The following is a 24,545-nucleotide window of genomic DNA, read 5'->3' as shown; positions in this document are numbered from 1 at the left end:
GAAATCCCCTGCAGTGACAAAGAGCAGCCTCACAAAATGTAAACATTTTTACAGCGGGAAGCCAATGCTCTTCCTGCAGTACTGGGGCAATCTGGTCTTGGGTTTTACCAGCTAGTAGGAGGAAGCAGAAGATAATCGCTCTGCTAATGGGCTCTTGACTCATAGTACGACAACGCCAACTCTAGAGGCTGGCATTAAGTTTGCCATATTAACAAGGGTGCGTTAGCCGAGCAGAGGGTGGGGGTAATAGCTAGTAGCCTCATCTATATGGCATTTACATATGATGAGCGCTATTAGCTATGCGTGAGTTTGGACACGCTAATCCCCTTACTGTATCAGGGGTTAGCCTAGCATGTCCAAAACGCATGTTAAGCTGTGCTCTAGGCTGGGCATGCTTTATTGCATTGGCCCCAACATGTGGCTCCTTGACTCCCTTCCCCTCCCTATAACCAGAAGAGTTCTGTTTTTTTCTGGCAGAGTGGCTCTTGGTGAGTTTAAGCTGCATGCTGTCCAGTCTCACCCAGGAAACAGTGCAGAGGTTTAGACACGACGTAGCTTGAATGCAGTGAGAGCTGCACAATGCTGGAAGAAAACAGAAGAGCTATTCAGGAGAAAGTGTCAGCAGCAAGCCTCTAGAGAAGATGAGACGTTGGAGGGCATTGGGGGTGGGGACAGGGTGATGGAGGCTGACTGGATGCAGAGGTGGGTGCGGGTTCAGACAGACTAGGTGGGTATACTGGGTGGGGGGGGGGGGGAGTGGGAGAAGGAGTGGAGATGGGCTGAGGGGAAAGGGGGAGAGAAAAAATGTAAAGGGCACAGACCGACAGATCCAGGCTGGCCACATCATGATTGGCAGGGATGCCCATCCAGGCAGCCACATTACTGGAGTGGGGAGCACTGCATCTTGTACAGTGTGCTAGTCACTTTGTCTTGCAATGGTCCAGGCTCTCACATTGAAGCTTGATTTATTTTTTGCTACTAAAGTGGCCCTGGCTCGAAAAACAGTGAAGATCCTCACTCTAGACAATTCAGGATCTCCACCCTGTATCTGTGCAAGAGAGATCTGCATACAGTGGAGGCCGTGCACAAACATCTCTCAGGCATATTTATTAGGGACTGGTGAGGGTGTACTCGAAGACAGAGTTGAAAACCTCCGGTACTAGATTTTAATTTAAATATTTAAAAACAATCACACTTGCATCCAGCATAGGCAAGATAAATAATAGTTTGTTTATTGTTTTCTACTTCACTTTTCCTTATAACATTAAGGAAAGACCTTCCACATTTCTGGCTGGTATCCAGTCACACTCGTGGACAATTGCAGTGTCCGTTTTTAAATATATTCCACTCATTGGGTTTTCTCACGAAAAGAGCAAGGCAGAACAAAATCAAACACAAGCCTCCACCTGGCATGGGTTTCATGCTGATATTCTTGGTGCCCTTATCTCTCGATGACTCTTTGGTGGGAAGGGCTAGACTGGGCATTGAGAAAAGAGACAGACACCGGTCTGGTCCACAGTTCAGCATCGCTAACGTGGCTCATTGTGACAACTCTCACGCTTCAGTGTATGTTACTGGCAACAAGTAAAATTAAGAAACGCTGGCTTGTGAGTATTAGAATTTATTCATCCTCATTCCATCTCTTGCTGTGAACACCCCCCTGCCTCTCTCCCCCCCAAATATCAGTCATACGGTTCCAGTACCTTTCTTGTAAGAGTGCCAGAATACGTTTCAAGGGCCTTCAGCGAAGCAGGAAGGAGCTGCCTTCCTCAAGGCTGTTAACCAACCTGTCTTCCAGATGCTTTTTTTTAAACCAAGCTGTACTACTGATCCTGATAACATCCTCCGGCAACAAATGCCACAGTTTAATTGTGCATGGACTGAAAAAAAAATACTTCCTTAAATTTGTTTTAAATCTGCCCTCAGTGAGTTTTAAGACAACTGGGTTCATGTGCTTTCCTGTACTCTACTGCTGCCTCTTAAAAGATTTGAATGTCCCCTCGTCCTTCTCTTCTTTCCTCCAGCAAGTGCATTGTGCAATGTTCTAAGCCAGTGATGGCAAACTCCAGCCCTCCAGTGCCACAAACAGGCCAGGTTTCAGGAGATCCACCATGAATATGCATGAGAGAGATTTGCATACGTTGCCTCCATTGGATGCAGATCTCTCTCATGCATATTCATGGTGGATCTCCTGAAAACATGGCCTGTTTGTGGCACTCGAGGACTGGAGTTCGCCATCACTGTTCTAAGCCTCTTTATGAAGGATTTGCCTTGCAAATCCTGTATCAGTTTTACTAGCACCTTTTCTGAACCACTTCCATCCTTCTCGATGTCTCTACAAAGAAGTTGGTCTTCTGGATTTCCACTCAACTACCTGGGCTTTATCCTTTAACATTTTGCCCTATTGGCATAAGTTGTCGATACCCAGCATTGGATTGAAAAGTTGTCGATACCCAGCATTGGATTGAAAAGAAAAAAAAAAGGATCTGGGGTTTTAGGAGGAAGGTAACAAGAAAAGGCTATTTGCATCTTCTATAGCTGCTCAGAAGTGGAGAACCTTCAGTAAGAAATGGAATTGGTCGGCTTTCCCTATCCCACCAGTCTTATCGTGCCCTGCAGTACTGAAACGCTCACTCCTGGAGGCATTTAAGAGAACTCTATCCTCATCCTGATGGTGCATTCTGCATGCGGCAACATTTTCAAGATCAAGTTGCCTTTGTATTTCCATGGGAAACATATTCAGTTAAGCAGACCCCTTTCGGTAGTGGAAACAGTATATTTTCAAACCATCTGCATCACAAGGAAACATTGGGTGGATTTATAGGTAGATACAAGTATAGGAAGAAAACCGGGACAGGGAACCAAGGGCTCAGTCTATATCCAAGGACTGGGTTAAGATTAAAAAAAAAATATATATATATATATTTATTTACAAGTGTTCAGAGAATGAAGGGTAGAGCTTGAAATGAACCCCTGGTGATAGTTTTTCTGCTCCATATCACAATATTGGTGGGAGAGGGAGGAAGGTTTGGGGTTTGATTTGTTTTTAAATCAGATATTTTTCTCTTTAATGGTACTCTTAAAGTGGTAAAATACCATAGATCAATGTGGATTGTAAATGGTGTAGCTTGCATTGTGGCTTTGCTGCATTTTGTATTTGAATTTCTGTTCTGTACCTAGAATTGGCATTCTTACCTGTTCTGAGTTAATGCATTTTGCTTCACCAAAAGAACAGATAAGTTCCCTACCTAAAGTGTCACATTGCTACGTCTTGCTCATTTACCCTGAAGGACGTACCACTCACAGAACATGATTAATGGGCGACGTGTTCAACACAGGGGAAGTGAAGGGAAGAGACAGGGCTTACTCAGATCTCGTCTAATAAAAGGGTTCATTTTTCTTCATATTAGCTTCAGAGCTCAGGCGTGTTACTGACAAAGCCCCACACCTCAGAAAAGGCGGGCAGCACTGGGGAACCTGGGCATTTCTAGTACCTGCAAAATATGCGGGGCAACTTTAACTCATATCACAGCAATATCCATCTTAAGGCGCTGCTGGAGGGGCCGTAGCTTTAAAGGAGAGCCTGAGCTTTTTTCTTTTGGGGTGTTTTTCTTCTTACAGCATTTTTTTTTTTTTTTTTTTTTAATTTACAACTCGGCCTCATTTTGCTGGAAAGGATTTCCAGGCTGCTGGGTTATTTAATCCTGTTGACTGATTTTTATTTTTTTTTTTGGAGAGGAGGGGAGGCGGGGGGCAGAGGTTAGTTTAAAGCACACAAATTATTCATTCCCATCACTCACAGAAATATAGAAAGAAGTCTTTTATAAAACATTACAGTATTTCTCAGCTAGGATGAAAGGACTTCTCAACAGACATCCATTTTTAAGCTTCATTGATGCATCCCTGTCACAGAGTGACGTCCTATCTGCAGTCCATGAGGGGAGTCAGTCACTTGCAAACTGAGATGACCCCCACCTTCCATTTCGTTCTTCTTTAAAACTGGATTTTGTCAAATAAGTAAAGAAAAGTATCCAACTACCTGAAGATCCAAAGAAAGAGCAAGGATTTTATTATACGCCTTGCAGGTTATGAGCCCTTTCCTTTATGTGCCAGTTATATACACTATTGCTTTTTCATGTTATTGCCTTATTTAGTATTTACACAGCAATTCATTCAGGCAACCAGATTACACCTAAGTAAAATTTCTATTATTGTGGTAAATCAGACAATGGCAGATGAGCTGTAGAACTATTGGAAACGAGGAGCAGCCTATGTCCAATTCTCATGTTTGTCATAGTGGATAAATCCGGTCAGCTCCCCAGGAAGCGAAGGGCAGGGATACAATGAGACCATCGCAGGCACCAGCCGGTCCAAAGCTTGAGAGAAGCATCATCACTGCATGGAAGGTGATTTCGTTTCATCCCATGCCACTTTCACTTGAACACTGGCTCATTACCTAATTATCAACAAGGTATAGGCACCAAGGCCTATTTGCATGTCTAGGATTAGCTTATTTTAATTTACCTACAAGTTGTAAAACAAGGCACTCTTGTTTCCTTTTTCCCCTGTAGGAAGCAAGCTTATCCTCACTGGTCCATGTGTCCCTTCCTCATCCACGGCTATCACAAAAGTCTACATAAATAAAAAAAAATAATAATAAGGGTGCTGATGTTGCCTTTCCATCTTAAATGTTCTCCAAGCAGAATACTGACACGTGCGTCTGGTGTGACTTGTAATACTGGCTGGTACTGGTTTCTTTAAGAGCTGTCTTGTTGAGTTGGCGCTCCCTTTCATAGTGTGATTTTACTGTGTCTGTGGGTCCAGCACCCCCTTTTAGCAGTCCTGGGAAGGGTAGCGCAAGACTGGCTTCTGAGTTTTATTTGTCTGGCTTCTAGTGAGTTCTTTTTCCGAAGGATAAAGTCAAAATTCACCTGGCTGTTCATGGCATAGAACACATTTGCACTGTCAGGGATGATTAACTCTGAAAAACAAAACACTGTTTATTATTTTTCATCTCACAGTTATGGGAAAGAACTGGGTTTTGTTTTAACAGTGATGTTTTCCAATGATAGCAGCATGTTAATATACAGGGCCTGAGCTGCCAAAGGTTTTTCCTATAATCACAGTCACAGAATCTAAAACCCTTCTGCGTACAGAAAACATCTGCAGGATAAATGTATTCACTTGATCAGGGAACTGTAGGCCTCTTTCATAAACACCAGAAGTTACTCTAGAGATATTCTGCAGAGATTCTCATCATTTTTTTTCCAATGAGTGTGTATGTACAAGAAAACATGCTACAACAGGCCTACATTTTGTAACAAAGCTTGGTTATTATGACATTTGGAACTCTTGTGTCCTAAGAAAGAACTGTACGTTATATTATGTTTATCAATCCATTTGATCTAGCAATAGACTATTATAGTATACGGTGAAAATAAACTTAATTTCCTTTCCTTTAGTCCTGCCAGACCAGTCCACACAAATGGGTTTTGTCCCTCCTACCAGCAGAAGGCAAGCTCTTTGTCCTGACACCACTGCCTATATAGCTTGATACAGCAGGGAAGGCATTAGGAGTCTTATTGCCAAAACTGATGCATAGACTTCTGTGAGACAATAAAAAATATATTAAACCCCGAATCAAGAGGCACTTACTATTGGGAAAACAGAGAAAGCCAGCCTGCTCTAGATTCCTACACAGAATCCACATCCTAGTTAGCAGAATCTCTCATCTCTGTCACACATGCTGACAGAGGTGAGAGATTCTGACTCTTATCTAATACAGAATAAAAGACCATAAATTATAAACGAGCATACAGAGAAAAACTGAAACTCCAAGAATCGGGGGAGGGGGCAGGATACTGCATGCCTACCACATTTCTGGCTTGCATTGGTGGTGGCAGTGATTGCCAGGGTTGAGGGAAAAGCAACAACAGGGAGCGGTGATGGGGAATTTTAAGGACCAGCTTCTTATTCTGCACTCTCCTCAAGCAGCAAGCACCTGTGGCTGTTATAGAAAGCAGAGGCTTGCTGTGTCAAATGTTTGGTATCACACCTTCCACCCCTTGGTGACACACTGGTTGAGAGCCATTGGTCTAGGCCACATCAATGAAGAGTATGAAAGACGACCCCGTCCTCTACCCACCTCCCCCTCAGTTAACAGTCTATGTCACCACTTGTGGTCTATTCTAGAGTCCAGGAAGCGCAGAGTAATTGTTAGCAGTTGTTTTAGCTGCCTGCCTGTTTGCCTGCTTAGCATCTTGGAAATTCTGACAGATATGAGATCTGTTGTACAAGTAACTGGAAATTTACAATGGAAACAGCTGCCGAACCCAGCTTCCTTATTAATACTAACTGTGATATAATCTGGTAGCTTTGGACCGCACAGCTAGTACTTCAGACACCTACTTGCAGCCCTTTTGCTTGGATACCAATTTTGGTAACTGATCCGTTTTAAAAGGAGAACATTACAGCTGGGAAAACTGAGGCACAGGAAGGTAAAATTGGCTTGCCCAAATCAACACAGGAAGCCAAATAGAGAAAGTTAGGATTTGAGCACAAGAGTCTCGAGCTGTACTATCTTGCAACTCATTGTGCCAACCACTTACTCCCACCTCCTCCTGCCTTTTTTTGGGGGCCAGTATGAGACCCCATTGATTCACCACAACCCATGGCCTTGTGAAATTCCCATGATCATCACAGGCAGTCCATCACAATTTGAAATAAATACTATGAAATACTGTCTTCCAGCAGTAATGTCTGAGTGCTCCTTCTGCCTGTGCACAAGTGCAGTGAGTGTGGAGGGGGAGGTAGCAGTGGTTACCAAAAGCAATTTCTCACCTCTGTCCTCAGAGATGACCTGAACCAATTCATAGTCCTCGACCGGATCAGAGTCCAGGTTGTGCTTTAACATGCCTCTCTGGATCACAGCCGGCGTCTTGTCTTGGCTAGTCAACTGGAAAGCAACATTTTTAAAAATATAAAATAGTATGTGCTACTGAGGGAGATTTCTCTGTTTTGATTAAAAATGTCTCCTTAGCTGCTAAAATATTCATGATTTATAAACACTCTTGTTGCTTCTTTTCAGGGTGCCCTAAAAACATAATCAGGCTGACACAGCCATAATCAGGCTAGCACCTGTTTGGCCGCACATTTTCGACACGCGTCTATTACCCCTTATACTGTAAGGGGTAATAGCGCCTTGAAAATGTGCAGCCAACCTTGCGAAATAAACAGCGCTCATCACATGCAAGGGCAGGTGTTAAGATCTAAGCAACCTGGGAAAGTGTACAGAAAAGCAGACAATATTGCTTTTCTGTACATCCTCTGACTTAATATCCTAGGCATCAAAAATTAAAAAATGATTTATGTTGTAACATTATTTTCCTTTTCTTATTTCATATAAATGTATGTAAGAAATTCAATAAATTATAAATAAAAAAAAATAATTTAAAAATCTGCCCATCGGTCAGCAGGTTAAAACAAAAACGGACACTCAATTTTGCCAGTGTCTGTTTTCCTAACCCGTGGCTATCAGCGGGTTCAAAAACCGATGCTGGTAAAATTGAGAGTTGGTTGTCGGAGCCGCTGACAGCCATTCCTAACGCTAATAAGGAGGCGCTAGGGACGCGCTATTGTCCCTAGCGCCTCCTTATTAGTGCGCGGCCTCATTTAAATAGAGAATCACGTGCCTGAGCACACGTCGGGAGAGCGGGCGCTCAACACGGAGCACCCGCTCTCCTGCAATTTTTACAGCATCGGCCTGAATGAGCATTAAGAAACATAGAATAAGATAGTAAAAAAGGCAAGAAGGCCTAGCTCAGTTGCTAATTTTCCCTACCTATTGCAGTAAAAGCACATCGTAGATGATGACAGAAAAAGACCACTTGGTCTATCCAGTCCACACTGCCAAGGATATATCCCAGTTGCAAGCCACAGAGCATGACCACCTGTAGGATATCATTCCTCATCTATGACAGTTTTTGTCAGCTTCTTCCATTGTACTACACCCTACTAAATAACTGAAAATACAAGATTCCTTTTTTAGTTTATCCCTAGCACTCCCCACCTCCCATTTTTAACCACAATGTACCACAATAATTCAATCGGCCACTAACAGCAGCACAAATGTTTCCCAAACATCCAGCCTCTTAAGTACTTGTGGTTTTTCTAGATGGGCACCACTGTACCCAACTGAGTCAACACAAGAAGCACATACAGGCCAATTCAGTAAAGTCCATGGGAGAGCTGGCGCTCGCCTGGGCGCGCGATGCAGTATTTAAATGAGGCCCGGCGGTAGAAACGGGCAAAAGGAGGCGCTAGGGACACTAGCGCGTCCCTAGCGCCTCCTTTTTGACAGGAGCGGCGGCTGTCAGCGGGTTTGACAGCCGACTCTCAATTTTGCCGGCGTCTGTTCTCGAGCCCACTGACAGCCACGGGCTCGGAAACCGGACGCTGGCAAAATTGAGCATCCGGTTTTCATCCCGACAGCCGCTGGCCGACTTCCAATTTTTTTTTTTTTTTTAAACTTTTTTTTTACTCTTCAGGACCTCCGACTTAATATCGCCATGATATTAAGTCGGAGGGTGCACAGAAAAGCAGTTTTTATTGCTTTTCTGTGCATTTCCCCGGTGCCGGAAGGAATTACCGCCTACCTTTGGGTAGGCGCTAATTTCTGAAAGTAAAATGTGCGGCTTGGCTGCACATTTTACTTTCTGAATCGCGCGCGAATACCCAATAGGGCCATCAACATGCATTTGCATGTTGAGGGCGCTATTAGGTTCGGCGGGTTGGACGCGCGTTTTCCGCCCCTTACTGAATAAGGGGTAAGGGAAAACGCGCGTCCAATGGCAGGTTAACAGTGTGCTCCGTCGGAGTGCACTATACTGTATCTGCCTGATAGTTAGGCTTGCCTGGTAGGCTATGTAAGTGCTTGGCTTCCAGCTAGGACTTCTAGTTTTACTGTATTTGCTAGACCCAGCTGCTAATGAATGTAATCACTGCAGCCTGCCAGACAGACCTAGCAGATTTTACTTGGGTCTACAGCTTTTTACTCACTTCTCTACCATGAAAGATCCTCTGTGCTCATCCCAGGCATTATTAAATTGTTGCTGTTTTTGTATCCACCACCCCAAGTGGGAGAAGAAGTTCTATGCATCCACCACGCTTTCTGTGAAGAAACACTTTCAGCTATTCACCTTGTTATATTGTATGCTCTCTCTATGGCAGGGGTGGCCAAGCCATAAACAGGCCTGGTTTTCAGGATATCCATAATGGAAATGCATGAGGTAGATTTGCATATAATGGAGGCAGTGCATGCAAATTTATCTCATGCATATTTGTTGTGGATATCCTGAAAACCAGACCTGTTCGTGGTTCTTGAAGTTTAGAGTTAGTCATCCCTACCCTATGGCCATATTCAAGTCCCACCTTAAAACCCATCTTTGTGGGGTTGCTTTTAAATCTTAAACCCTGGTTGCTCGGGATCATAACCTTGTTGATTTTAACCATGTTTACTATTATACATACATTTCCTAAAACCTCTTATTTGTCCTGTTTGGGTGTCTCAACTAGATTGTAAGCTCCATGGAGGAGGAACTGCGTAAGTCTAGTAGTGCAATCGAAATGATAACGAATAGCAGTACTTTACTCCTGCATCTCCTCCTTTCTAGATGATCTGCATGGAAGCAGCACCACCTCCTTTTTCTGCTGGCTCTACCTCTCCACTGGCTCCAATCCTTCCCTGCATCCCTCCCCCAGGCACATGCCATATGTCCACTTCGAGGTCACCAGACATGATCCCTTCCAGATCTGTCTTCTGTTGGCTGGGGGCCAGTACCTCAAATTCCATCAAGTACCGTTTCCCTGAACTTCTGCTCGTCCAACACAAGGCTTGCCTTTCAGTTTCTTCAAGGCCAGAGTTTGTTTCTCTTTCTCAAGGCTGCTTTTCTAGATCTGCCGCACTCTGTTTCTTCTCTTTCATACTTTGGACAGACCTTCCCTTCCTCTTACAGACTATAAAATAGAAGACTGAAGGAAGACATGTATTTTGTAGCTCCTCCATGAGTACCGAGTTCTTTCTTGAAATAGTTGCGCTCTCTTCTTTTAAAAGCCCAGAACAGTTGATAATCTTAGAGCGCACACCATTTCAGCACAAATCTAAAACCTTAATTGACTGGGTTTTTTTAAATTAACTAAAAATACACATTCCCACATTTGCTACACATACATTGTTACCCAACTGTACTACATAATGGTAACATAACCAAGCCTAAGATGTCTTGGCTACATGACAACATGATAAAGCGTTACATACCAAAATACTTTTGTACAGGTTTCCATTGCTGTCTTCCACACTGACGCGGATTATGCAGGTGTCATCCGCCTGCTGATTGTAAGTAGGGGATAATATAGCCGAAGACATGGATGTGACGGAAATGGAGCGCTTGTGGTTCTTGGGGTTGCCGTTGAAGGAAGGAGGGAGTGATGCGGCGTTGGTTAATGATGACATCCCTGAGGAACACGTGTCCATGGAATGCAGCGACGAGCAGGAGGAAGAACACTCCGACAGCTAGAACGAAAGCAACTAATTCAGGTGCATGGAAGCAGAACATAACATTACAACAGAGCCAGGCGGGTAGGAGGGGATGCAGCAGGGGTCGGCAGGAGGCTTTCAGAATTGTTCCCGGCTGCTCTCCAGCTCTGCCACACCTTTGAAGAAGAGATCAGGCAGGACTGCATCAAACAACAGGAATGAGTTTGTGCTTGGTGGCTTCAGACTGATATTGTTTGTTTGCAGTCAAAGTCACAACTACATTTCCAACTGGAAAAGTCAGCTCCCTCTTGGCTTGTTAGGCATGTGCAGCCGTGCTGTGAAGGAGTTCACAAGCCCAGGGCCAGTGGAACATCATCTTGGGTGGAGGAACCAAGCCAATTGATCAAGCTCCGTCCCCAGCTCCCACTGCTGATTTCATACTGTCCGTTTACACTTAGTGTCATTCTTTCTTGCATACGTTCTTTGTGTAAACCATATAGAGGACAATTATTCATTCACATGAGATATTCCCAGGCCAACTAATAAAATGTCTGATGCTAGAAAACCAGATATTTATTTGACTTATTTATGAACATTTGATATTCCACCTTTTCCCAAAGTTGGTCTCAAGATAGATTACAATACATTTAAAATATATTAAACAAATTTAAAAATATTACAATAAATGTAAACATAATGATAAAGGACAAAACAAACAGTGTAACCCGACCATCCTGTCACGTTACCAGTAAGCCCTGGGAAACATCAGGTAATATAGGTTAGTATCTAAAGGGGGAGTTACCATTCAAATTTCAGCCCCTCCGTTTGCGGGTCTGAGAATGGCCATCCCCCTGAAAGGTTTTATAACAGCTCTCTCCTGAGAGGCTGTGGGCAGACCCTTATGGTTTGTCTAGAGTTAGGAGGTGTAGAGGAGCTTTTGCCTTTGTTATTTTTCCAGGCCCAGTCAGTGGAAGCAGGTTAACCCAGCCTGCAGATACCGACCGGGGTCGGGGGGGGGGGGGGTGTCCTTCCAGCCTACTCACTAGCTGGTATGGATATTCCTCTGGGTTGTTTGCAGGCATTTGAGATTTTTCATGGTCAAAATCTCACTGGACACCTGGGCCTTTCTTGGATTCAGGGCATGGGGAACCCTGTATCTGAGAGGCCTGCCCTCCAAGGTGGGTGACCCATTGTCAGGAGTAACTCCAGTGATAATATGAGTTCAGGGAAAGGGACATTTAATTGAAAGATCCAGGAGGAAGATTGTTTGACTGCCCCTTTCCATCTCGCACTGAAGGGGGAGGGTAAGTCACCTACATCCAGGGGATCCCTCCCATCAGGGGTCCAGAGGAGAGACTGAGACTGTGAGAAACCTAAAAGGATTTTGAAGAGCTGCTAACTGTGAATAAAAGAACTGTAAAGATCCTTGAGGAAGCCCATCCGGAGTCGTCACCTGCTGGAGAGAGAGAAAATTTACTCTCTGTGCAAGGACAGGATTTTGGCCATCTCTGGAAGGGGTTTCCCGGCCAGCATAGGGTTGCCCTGCTCCCGGGGACCTCCATTCCGACTAAACCAAGAGGGTGGATGGATTCCCAGCCCACACATAAAACTCCTGCACAGACAGAGGGAAAAGGCTGTAAAGGAATCAAGGAAGCCTGAGGTGTTAGAACTATATTTATTGTGCCATTTGCATCAGTAACTCAGTGACTCTAGAGTGTTTATTTGGGTACGCAAGACACACAGTGTCTCTCCCACGGACAGCCAGAGGGAAATTAGGCACCCCAGCATTTCTCCCCATAAAAAGGATCCACACCCTGGGGAAAGAGTTGGATAGAAGAGCTAGCCAGGGTCCCTTCCCCAAAGAGTCTACAAATGTTTATGCCGCCATCCATGCAGGACAGGTACACTGGGGTGGGGTTACAACAGCTCACCAACAGAAGGGTCAGTATTAAGCGACTATTCTTGTATTATGTATGGAGAGAGAAACGACCGGCAAGTCCCAAATATGTAATCTGGGACAAAGAAATGTGGCTTAAAGATACAAATATAGTCTACTCGCCTGATTAACAAGAATTCCCAAGCTCATTTTGGTATGTTGCCTGTACATATTACACCATGCAAGCTTCAGAAAGAAACCATTTGGCACAATGCAAATATTAAGAAGAGCACTAACAGTATATTGGAGAAACTGAGATCATATCCAACATTCCCTGGCTTAAGAGTGAGGTTCCTTCTTAACATTCTATGTGCAAGACAAACCCAATATAAATCCTGTACCTCCAAGTGTATAAATAAATACTCAGCATTCACAGAATCTCTCTCTCCCACCTCCAACCAACAATGGCAGAGCAAAACTAGAATATTTCCCTGTACACCTCACCATACAAATAATTATTCAGATTCTGGTGTTATCTCAGTAACAGTAACACAAATTCATAATTTTAAATGATGCAATACTTAAATGATTGTGTCAGGAGGCTGAAGCCCCTCTTAGAGTTGCAAGAAGACCATTTGGAGTATTTGTAGGCTCTTTGAGACACAGAAGAGTGCGAATGTCATCTCCTTTGTTTGGCATATGAATTGTTTGACACTGCAGATCACCACCAGCAGCCATTTGAACATGCCAAATGGCTTAGTTAAGGGCCAATAATCTGCGAGGGGTGTGTACAACAAGTTGGCAGAAGTGTCCTGTCTGGAGAAAATCTCTGAGAAACAGTCACCCAAATTAAGGAGCAGCATGTTACCATCCAGTCTCTTGTGATGGATTCTGATCAACCATCCTCTTCGAGACCTTCCTGCTTCCAAAGATGCCCTTTCTGCCAATGTTAGCAATATCAAGCACCACCTGTGTTTCCACAGCAACAGTTTACAGTTCATTGATGTCAGTGCAAAAGACATCAGCTAAAGATGCCACAAAATGCCCAATCTAAGCCTGAGTCTAGTTTTTGACTAACCTCAACCTTCAAGCCTCAACTCCTCCTGTAGGGGGGAGGATTTATCTTTTCCAGGAAGAGTAGCAGAAGGTCAACAAAGACCACTGAGTCCTCAAGATTGCGGAGTCTGTTTACCATTTACACTTTTCCCACCTTCCAGAACTGCAACGTTGTTTGGTCTTCAATCCAAATCCATCTCACTCAACCCAACTCCATCTCAAAATGGAGTTGCTTCTCAGCCAGCAAGCAATAAACTCCCGAAGACCATAGCAAGGGGGTTTTACTTCTGCCATTTCCTTATCCCTAATAAATCAGGGGGATTGAGACCCATTCTTGATTTATGAAGTCTGAACAAGGGCCTGTTGCAGGAGAAATTCAAAATGAAACTCTCACACCATCATGCCCCTCATTCAGCCAGGAGATTGACTGTGTTGCTCTGGACCTCAAAGATGCATATACCTTCATACCATTCATTTCTCTCATTGGCAATACCTTTGCTTCATTGCAGTGGCATAGCAAGGGTTTCCAGCGCCCATGGCCAATACATTTGTGTTGCCTCCCCCACGCACCCTCTTCCTACCCATACCACCATCCTCCTTACAGAAATGCTTACGGTCACAGAAAAAGCAAACATTTCAAATAACACTCTCTTCTCACCTTCTACCTATGTGCAGCTGAAAAAAATGCAAAGAGAAGCCTCTGGGTGCCCCCTAGAGTCTGGGCCTGGGGCTTTCAAGCCTCTGCCCCCCCCCCCCCCATTACACCACTGCTTCATTGTGGATTCTTCTCATTACTAATACAAGATACCTCCTTTCATGCTGTCAGCAGCCCAGAGGGTTTTCATCAAATGCCTAGTGGTAGCAGCAGTAGCACACTTTCATCACCAGGGGATCTGTATTTTCCCCTACCTGAACAACTAACTAGTATCAGGATCTTCCCAAGCAGGTGTGTGGATTCTTTGCAGAAGATGATTCAGCTCCTTCAGTTACTGGGATTCATTATGACCATCACCAAATCTGACCTGGCCCCGATCCAAAGAATCAAACGCATAGGGGCATAGACAGACTCTCTGAAGGATAGAATGAGTGTGCTGCCTTTGGACATTGATATGGAGCTTCCTCCAGAAGGATCAGGTCCCAGCCAGGGAAATATTGTTTGCTCTGGGTTACATGATGGAAGCGATACATGTGATGTCCTTTATCCACCACAATATGGAGATTTTTCAATGGGGTTTCCACACTCCCTGGGATCAGTTATTTCAGCTCTTGTCGATCCCCAGTGAGGGTCAATCCAGTAGTGGCTAGACCCAGATGTCCTAGAGATGGGGGCCCCCCTTCAGTTTCTTCCCAATCAAGCAATGCTGGCAATGGATGCAGCCACTAGGGGATGGAGTGCACACACGTGTCCTTTCTGAATCCAGAGAACCTGATTATCAGCAGAATGACTGTTTCAGACCCATCTTCTGGAGCTCTGAGTAAACAGACATGTATTAATAGCTTTTTCATATTGCCTTCATGGAAAAAGAATTCTAATCCAAACTGACAATCAACTAGCAATGTTCTATGTCAACAAGCAAGGAGGCACAGAGTTACGGTCCCTTTGTCAAGAATCCTTAAGAATTTGGGAGTGGGCTTGCAGTCACATCTTCCTACAAGAAACCTATCTTCCCAGGATCTCCAACACATTGGTAGATCACCTCAGCAGAGTTTCATCCACAAGGGGTCTCTAGATCAAGCAATGGCAGATGGGCAACCCCAAAAATTGAATAACCTATCTATCAATTTTGTTTGTATTGGAGGCCAACAGGAAGGTAGAGAGATCCTGTTTCATTCTTCAAAGCAAGCTCAGGTTCACTCCAGATGCTTTTCTACTCAAATGGGATTCATACCTACTATAAAGATCTTAAGATCTAAACATGTAAACTTAAAAATCTAAACATATATACCCTAGAGGAAAGGCAACATAGGGGAGATATGATAAAGACATTTATATATCACAAAGGCTTCCATGCACAGGAAACAAACCTCTGTCAACGGAAAGAAGGCTCTAAAACTGTTGCGTCTGTTGCTCCATAGGCTAATCCCATGAACTGCTGTCTTTTCCTCCAGGGCTGAGACATCCACGCTATCGCTCAACAGGGGGAAGCCCCGTTGGGCCTCCAAGCAGCAAGGCGCCTCTCTCTAGCACTATAGGAGGCCACTGGATGTGACTCAGCCAACTCTAGCATGCTGCATCTTCCCTTAGGTGTGCACACGTACATCTCCCTTCGGCATTTGGGGGGATCGCGGTAGGAAAGGCCCCCTGTCCCCTGAAGAAGATGTCACAGTGCTGCCCTATAAAAGGGCAGCTCCCAAACAGCAACTTGCCTCAGCAACAGGCTACCTACTTCCAAGTAGTGTGAGTTGCTCCTGTGTCTGTCTTCATTTCTTTGTCCAGGATCCTTGTCTTCATCTCTTCAGTGTCTCCCTCATGACCCACCTGTTCTTCTCCATGTCTTCCTGTCTACCTGTCTGTCCCACCTTTCCCTTCGGACAGATACCTGGTTTGACCTCTGCCTGATCTCTGACATGTTGATCTCTTCTTGCCACTGATCACTGCCTGCCTCTGGAGTCGCTTGTTTGCCACCTGCCACCGGATAAGCCTGATCTCAGTCTTCTCCAACCTAGCTACCCTACGATGAATCTCACCACCTTCTGCAAAGGCCCCCACTAAGACCTGCTAGCCTTGTCACCCAAAGGCTCAACTCAAGGGGAACATGGGCTGGTAAAGACGAAACTCCAGTTGGGCCTCTGTCTGGTCTGGGTCCATCGCCAAAACCACTTCAGTCCAAGGGTCCACGAACGCAACAAAAACAAAGGGTCATGGGATGAGGGGGTAGACTCAGGAGTAATCTTAGAAAATATTTTTTTACGGAGAGTGTGGTGGATGTATGGGACAGCATCCCAGTGGAAGTGGTAGAGACAAAACAGTTTTTGAACTCAAGAAAGCATGGGATAAATACAGGGAATCTCTAAGGAAGTGATGGAAATTATAAAACGAAACTGATTAGGATAATGGGCAGATTAGATTGGCCATACAGTCTTTTTCTGCCATTTTTTTTCTATATGCTTTCCCATCACTTCCACTGGTAGCCAGATCAGTGCAGAAAGTGCTCAAGGATTGGGCACATCTGATCCTAATTGCTTCAGTACAGTCTAGACAAATGTGGTTTTTGTATCTCATCCAGTTATCAGCCATCGATCCCTCTGGGATCCGATATGACTAACTCAGGAGGAAGTTCGTCTATCATCCGTACTTTCCCTCTCCCAACTTGACTGTGTGGATATTAACTGCTCATTAATCACTTCACTGTCATTACGCAAAGTTGAGGACATTGTGGTTTCTACTAGGAAGTCTTCATCCAAAAGAGCTTACAAATTTTCTTCTTGATGTCAGCATGTTTCTTGGACCCGTTCACATGTGAGCCAAAGGAGTTGTCATTAGTACTTATTCTCTCTCTCCTCCTCTGGTCTCAGTACATCGTCAATCAAACTGCATCTCAGTGCCATTGGAGGGCAAACCAATACACCCTTTAGTGTCTAATTTCATGAAGGGCTTATGGCATATGTAGCCAGGACATCTGGCACAACCCATGAACCTCCTTACTAACTATCAGAGTTGACTTCCTTGAAGTTCTTCATGTGGAAAGTAATATTCCTAGTTATGATTACATTAGCTAGAAGAGTCATTGAGCTTCAGGCATTGGTGTATTACTCACTGTATATGCAATTTTATCACAACATAGTAGTGCTTTGCTTCAATCCAAGTTTCTGCCAAAAGTTGCTTTGCGTTTTCAACTCAATCAAGTCATTATGTTGACAATGTTCTTTCCAAGGCCTCATGCACATAAGGGGGAGACAGCCCTACATTCATTGGACTCAAGAGGGCCTTAGCTTATTATCTGAAGAGAAGTCAACGATATTGTCAAATTTCACAATCATATCTTATAATCCTAATAGACTGGGCATAATAGTTGCCAAATGCGCATTTGTCCTATTGGCTGACAGTTCATTGCTTTTCTCTGGCTGGCCTTCTCAGACATTGTTCAAAGCTCATCAAGTGAGAGCCATAGCTACTTCAGTAGCTCATTGCAAGCCACGCCTATTGAAGATATTTGCAAAGCTGCAGTTTGATCGCCAGTTCACCTCTTTACATCTCATTACTGTTTTGACATTCTATTAAGAAGTGACAGTAACTTTGGATAAGCAGTGTTGCGCAGTCTGTCCACCTAGTAGTCCACTCTCCACAGTGGAGGTCTAGGATGCTTTTTCAATAAGTGGTCCGCCTTTCAGCCCTCAACTTGAGCCATGTGTCATGGCTAATTCAGCCCTACTTGTCAACAGAGAAAGCAAGTTTGCTTACTATCAGAGCTCTCCATAGACAGCAGGATGAATTAGCTATGTTTAATGCCTGCCTGCCTCCCTGAAGAATTGATACTGAGCTAAAGTTATCCTCTACAATCAACTGAGGAGCTCAGAAGGCATTGCCCATGCAGGAACTCCCACACATGCTCAGTAGAGCAAAAGTTCTTTGAGTTCAGAGAGTTGGGTCTGTTCATAACCATTGGATGATGTCACACGTGTGACGGCTAATTCATCCCATTGTCTATGGAGAATCCCATTTACAGTAAGCAAACTTTCTTTTCTCTCCACCTTCCATTTTGATAAAACCACAGTATTTGAAATGAAATGTGTCTTGAGACAAACCCCTTCTTGACTAGCAAGGCTACTTGAGTTGCTCAGGCATGCCATCTGGAATGGGAGAGGGATATATAAAAATAAACTGAAAAAAAAAAGTAAATGATAATTTTCCTTGGTAGAGTTAGGGACAGGCTGCTGCTCCTCCTTTAAAATGGCACACATGAGGCCTTAGTTTTAGGGCAGCATCTTGAGTGGTGGAAGCTTCTAGCAAAGGGGATCCTTTCAACACAAGAGCTGAGCTCATTCCACCATGCTTGAGGCCAGAGGATACAGGGGATTAGCAGAGGAACCATAAAGCATGCAGGCACTGTGACGCATGTCCTGCACACACACAGTAATCTGCACATAATCACATGGTGCATTTTGTGCTATATGGGCTGAATTTGCCATTCAGAGACTGAATTTCATTCAAAACGAAAGATTAGCACTAAAAACACTATGTATGAAAATTAAATACATCAAACCTTGACCTTTAAGGTATTTGTGATCACACTAAATATTTGGAGGTCCATATTAGGCATCACTTTGCCGGAAAAGTTCAGACCTATCCAGTTATGTGGCACCGATTGAATATTCGCTGCATTTAGTGGCTGCCTCTTAGACAGATAACTATTTTCTGGTTAAATAGCTAGCTAGGTGTGGGTGTGGTGGTGGGGGGGGGGGGGGAGAGCAAGACCGGGATCTTCTGAAGCAGTCCTACTCTCCTGGCTATCTTAAGGCCTGATTCATCAAGGTATTTTCCCATAGACACAGAATGGGAATCCGGCAGTTAGCCAGAAAAATGCCAATAGTCAGCCTTATCTGGTAAAGTTGGTCAGATAAACTTATGTGGCTAACTATTAGATAGCTGAGTATATTCAGTGGCGTGGCTCTGCCAAAGAATATTCCAGCCAAGTTAGCCGGATGCTCACTTGCTTAACCAAATGGCAGCTGAATATGGACTTTTTGGGTTGTTTATTTTCCTTCTTTGAACTTGTGTGTATGGTTTGATGGGGGGGTCCTGCTCTCTTATATAAACTTTTCCTTATAATAAATCTAAATGCAGATGTTGTGATCACCTCACCTATTCATGCCCTTTACTGTCAGACAAGGTTATTTTATTTGTTGTACATTAACAGTGTTAATAGCAGCTTTGCATCTGGCCCATTCCAGACAATTAGAGCTTTCATCTGAGTGGGGGGGAGGACTTTGATAAGGTAAACTCATCCTCAAATGGCAGAGCATAGGACCAATAGGCGAACACTCTCTATACAATGTTTACATTAGGTTTGTATGCATGGCAATGCATGCTACCTCACCTCGTTTAATTAGGTTAAATCAAAAGGTACCTTTTTCTGAGGTTCATCAGATGTGTCTGTAGGAGTGGTGATGATGTCAGTCTCGGAGTGGGTTGAATTTAAGGAAGATACACTGACAGAATCCATGCTCTCTTCAGAGCTGGTCCCATTGGGGGGAGACTTGGGCTGCTCCTTAGTGGGCGTGGTGTCTGATCCAAGAAACAACCTTGAAGCAAAGCCGACAAAGTTTTAGTTAAAGTAGTGAAGTGGAATAAACTCCACGGAGATTATTTACATATACCACCTTCCATGTCAAAAAAAAATCGATCAAGACGGTGTACAACAAGCAATAAAATAAATACATCATAAATTGAAAAGTATAAAATCAAAGGTTCCAGCTTACTTCATAGATTTTTTCTTGTACCCTCTGCTGGTCTTATTCCTAAGCCTCATTTATACTTCATCCATCGAAAATTAATTTGATAGGAAGTAAATTTTCAAAGTGTTAAAAGTCTAACTTTGGAATATACCTAAATTGGTCTCTTTGAAAACTAACGGGTGGGAATCTAAAAAGTGGGGGGAAAACAAATAAGCATAGGGGTAACTTGCTGGTGTGGTGGTTACTACCCTTAACCAACATGCCTGATACTTTGGATGCAACTCCAACATTATTCTCTGCTTCAACGGCAAGAGTTAACAGGGAATTGGACTCAGACAGCAACCAACAAGGGTCCTGACTTTGACAGTTTGGGAAACTAAGTAAGGGACTGACTTGTATGGCGCATCAGATGCTAACATAAGCTTGCTTGGCAGACTGGAAGGACTGTTTGGTCCTCTCTGCCATCATTTTCTATGTTTTTAAGTTAAAAATAAAACATTGATAAGACAGGCTAAGAGAGAATTTGAAATGAAGTTGGCCGTAGAAGCAAAAACTCTTAAAAAAAAACTTTTAAAAATATATCCGAACAAGAAACCTGTGAGGGAGTCAGTTGGACCGTTAGATGTCTGAGGGGTTAAAGGAGCTCTTAGGGAAGGCGTTTGACAAATTCCCTCATGAGAAGCTTCTCAGGAAACTAAAAAGTCATGGGATAGGAGGCGATGTCCTTTCGTGGATTACAAACTGGTTAAAAGACAGGAAACAGAGAGTAGGATTAAATGGTCTATTTTCACAGTGAAAAAGGTTAAACAGTGGAGTGCCTCAGGGATCTGTACTTGGACCGGCGCTTTTCAATATATTTATAAATGATCTGGAAAGGAATATGATGAGGGAGGTAATCAAATTTGCAGATGATACAAAATTATTCAGAGTAGTTAAATCACAAGCGGATTGTGATACATTACAGGAGGACCTTGTAAGACTGGAAGATTGGGCATCCAAATGGCAGATGAAATTTAATGTGGAGAAGTGCAAGGTGATGCATATAGGGAAAAACAACCCATGCTGTTGTTACACAATGTTAGGTTTCATATTAGGAGCTACCATCCAGGAAAGAGATTTAGGCGACATAGTGAATAATACATTGAAATCGTCGACTCAGTGTGCTGCGGCAGTCAAAAAAGCAAACAGAATGTTGGGAATTATTAGAAAAGGAATGGTGAATAAAACGGAAAATGTCATAATGCCTCTGTATCGCTCCATAGTGAAACCGCACATTGAGTACTGTGACAATTCTGATCGCCGCATCTCAAAAAAGATATAATTGCGATGGAGAAGGTACAGAGAAGGGCGACTAAAATGATAAAGGGGATGGAACAGCTCCCCTATAAGGAAAGGCTACAGAGGTTAGGACTTTTCAGCTTGGAGAAGAGACGGCTGAGGGGGGATATGACAGAGGTCTTTAAAATCATGAGAGGTCTAGAACGGGTAAATGTGAATCAATTATTTACTTTTTTAGATAATAGAAGGACTAGGGGGCATTCCATGAAGTTAGCAAGTAGCACATTTAAAACTAATTGGAGAAAATTATTTTTCAATCAACGCACAATTAAGCTCTGGAATTTGTTGCCAGATGATGTGGTTAGTGCAGTTAGTGTAGCTGGGTTTAAAAAAGGTTTGGATAAGTTCTTGGAGGAGACGACCATTACCTGCTATTAATCAAGTTGACTTAAGGAATAGCCACTGCTATTACTGACATCAGTAGCATGGGATATACTTAGTGTTTGGGTACTTGCCAGGTTCTTATGGCCTGCATTGGCCACTGTTGGAAACAGGATGCTGGGCTTGATGGACCCTTTTTCTGATCCAGTATCGCAATTTCCTTTGTTCTGGCTATGAATGCACTAGTGCCAGATCTGAAGGGAACTAAGATCTGTGCTCAGTCCAACAATTGTCACTGTGATGGCTGGGCTGGACATGAGGGATTAAGGTGAGAGAAAAGTCTTGAAAAGTTGTAAATGAGGGCTCATGATGCTGTAGCTCCACAAAAGTGGGTTCTAGTTTGAGTTGAAAGCCTAAAGAACCAGGAAGAATCTGCCAAGCCAAACAAATATAAATGAAAAAGGTTTCCATGTTGAACTGACAACACAATTAGCAAATTTTGCCTTACTGCCTTTCTCTGAGCGATTGAGGGATTTAATGTAGAAACAGGGGAATTCCTTAACTTTGGGATAACAGAAAATTCAGTGGGGGAAAATCCTCCTCGTCACTACAAAGACCTGTCAACACCGCATAAAGGACATCTAAGCTTAAGGGATTGCTTTCATTCGAAATGAAAGACAACATAAATGACATTGTGTATATTGTTTCAGACCATTTTTTAAATGAAACAACCAAAAAACCCCCCACTAAATTTTGGGTTTGTTTTTGGTGCGCACTAACTAAAATAGTGCACCCCAGCTGGAAAGAATGCGTGCTATTTCAAATACTGCACACTAACTGGAATGAAAGTGTGCTATTGAAAATTAGGGCGCACTAAAAACAAAACAATTTAAAAACAAAAAATTATACAAAGTGAAAACTTACAAAAACAAAAATAATGAAAATAAAACAAGTTTTTGCTATGTACATTCCCTCCTGAATATCTGCTGATACTTTATTAACAGGCTCACATGATTATAATAATAACTGCCTCTAAAATGGCAATTTTCAGAGGGCTGGGACCTTTTTTGCTGTTAAATTGATTGTGTGGAGAATGGTAAGCACACTGCCCTCTGGTGGCTCTGCAAGCACACTGCAGAAAAGGTTATCAAGTGTATCCCCAGACATTTGGAGAGTGCTAAAAAAAAGGTTAAAACTATTGTAAGCAACTGTGTATATTCTGATTTGATACTGTGCAATTGCAGCTGTTTACAATGCTGGATGAAAAGTTGCTGCTATGTTATGGTGTTGCCATGAATTTCACCCTTAACTAAAAAAAAAAATAATAATAAAAGTATCCAACTCCTCTTTGGGGTTTTTTTTTTTTGACCTGGCAGTTTCCTCCTACTATCTGGTCTTTTAGTTCCATCAGACCCTGTCCCTTCAAAAACCAGTACACCATCAGCTTTCATATGCAAGCAGCTTGGCTTTTCCCCTCATTTAGCCCAGCCAGGGGCAGTTCTATAATGAGGCAGCCGCTTCAGGCGGCAGAATTTTGAGATGGCAAAAAATGCCCCTCGCTGAATGCCGCTATGGCATCTTCCTCACACTCATACCTGGGAACTCTCCGGATTTGGCCCGGAGACTCCGGAATTCTGAACGAATTGCCAGGTCTCCGGGCCAACACCCAAAAACTCCGGGTGCCCTGCTGCAGAAGGCCGGAAAAGAAAGGGCCTGCAGCAGCGCGCGGTGGAAGAAGGAGGAGCATCAGCACCCATGGCCCCGGAAGAAAAAGTGAAGCCCGGTGCTGCACAGCGAGAAAGACGAGCAGGAGTATCGCCCTCCTCCTTGGGAAACTGAAGACGCAGGAGGAGGAGCAACAGTGTCGGGCCGCGTGCTGAAAATAAAACAAAGGCAGAGCAGGCCAACACTACTGGAGGAGGAGGAAGTGGAGCGCATGTCCCGCCAGCCTGGGGAAAGAGGAGGCTCCTGTAGCTAATGAGCATCGAGGTGAGAAGAGACAATGAGAGTGCGGGTGTGTATGGAAGAGGGAGAGAAGTGAATGAGGGTATATGTGTGTTTGCATGTATGCGTGTGTGTGGAAAAGGGAGAGAGGGGGCTGAGGGAGATGGGAGGGCAGAGGGAGGCAGCGGAAGAGGGCGCCATCTCATCCCTCGCCTCAGGCAGCAGATTGCCTTGAGCCATCCCTGAGCCCAGCCCTCACCACAAGGGTTCTCAGCAGGGGTCTTGGACCAGGGCTTTCTACAGAACCTGGGTCTGGCCACTAGTGGTCACTGTTGTGCGATGGGTTGCAATTTTGTTTTGCATTTAATCACTCGCCTTCTCAAACCCATACTGAAGGCAAGTTACAATTCAGGTACAGTAGGTAAGCAGAGGCTCACTTCCTGAGAGGTTGTGATTGCTGCCTCCAAAGCACCCCCGGTCTAGGCCAAGAGGAGGGAATAAAACCAAGGTCTCAGAAACTGATTTAAAAATTATAATTTGGTTAGTTTTTTATTGAAGTTTAGGCTGTAAATAATGAATACTGATTTTACCCCAGATTTATATCAATGAACAGAGCTGATTTTTTTTTTGTACCAATGATTTAGCCATTTCGCCAAACTAAGGGGTCTGGTTGGCTTATGATAAGTAAGCATAGATGTTTTTGTTGTAGAATCAGAGAGGATCTTTTGGGGACCAGTGCAATAAAGTTCCCATGTACGCTAAAACCATTTAGCATGTGCTAAAAATAGCCATAACTGCTTACTGTACATGCTAGACCTGTCTGAAAAGACATTGGTATTTATGCATTAAAATTATCATCTAGATGCACGTAAATGAAGAAACATATGCACATGAGGTTTTAGCACCTGCATGTAGACAGAGTGGTATGCTCTTCTCAACATGTTATTTAGCGAGCCCTTATTAAATCCTAAAATGTAACATCTGCCTCAGATTAGGTGCCACCTTTTAGCAGGTGCGCCATTGAACGGGCTCTGCTACCAGCATGCACCGTACACTCCACAACATCAAAGGCACAGAGGT

At 43.7% G+C, this 24,545-nt stretch overlaps 1 protein-coding gene across 3 annotated transcripts in view; it reads right to left on the bottom strand.

Annotated features, from left to right (window-relative positions):
- Nucleotides 1-3,596: 3,596 nt before the first annotated feature.
- The window catches only part of RGL1 (ral guanine nucleotide dissociation stimulator like 1), a 127,720-nt gene continuing 106,771 nt past the window's right edge, over nt 3,597-24,545 (bottom strand). For all 3 annotated transcript variants that reach the window (XM_029617525.1, XM_029617526.1, XM_029617524.1), the window contains 4 exons: nt 19,535-19,709; nt 10,316-10,570; nt 6,841-6,955; nt 3,597-4,981 (listed from right to left, as the gene is read on the bottom strand). In XM_029617525.1, coding sequence (XP_029473385.1) covers nt 4,791-4,981; nt 6,841-6,955; nt 10,316-10,570; nt 19,535-19,709 — 736 coding nt within the window. In that variant the 3' untranslated portion in view covers nt 3,597-4,790. The remainder of the gene's footprint in view (nt 4,982-6,840; nt 6,956-10,315; nt 10,571-19,534; nt 19,710-24,545) is intronic.

This window comes from Rhinatrema bivittatum, chromosome 10 (genome assembly GCF_901001135.1).
Source record: "Rhinatrema bivittatum chromosome 10, aRhiBiv1.1, whole genome shotgun sequence".
NCBI lineage: Eukaryota > Metazoa > Chordata > Amphibia > Gymnophiona > Rhinatrematidae > Rhinatrema > Rhinatrema bivittatum.
Note: the sequence above shows the minus strand (reverse complement) of the source record. Positions and strands in the feature narration are given on the sequence as shown.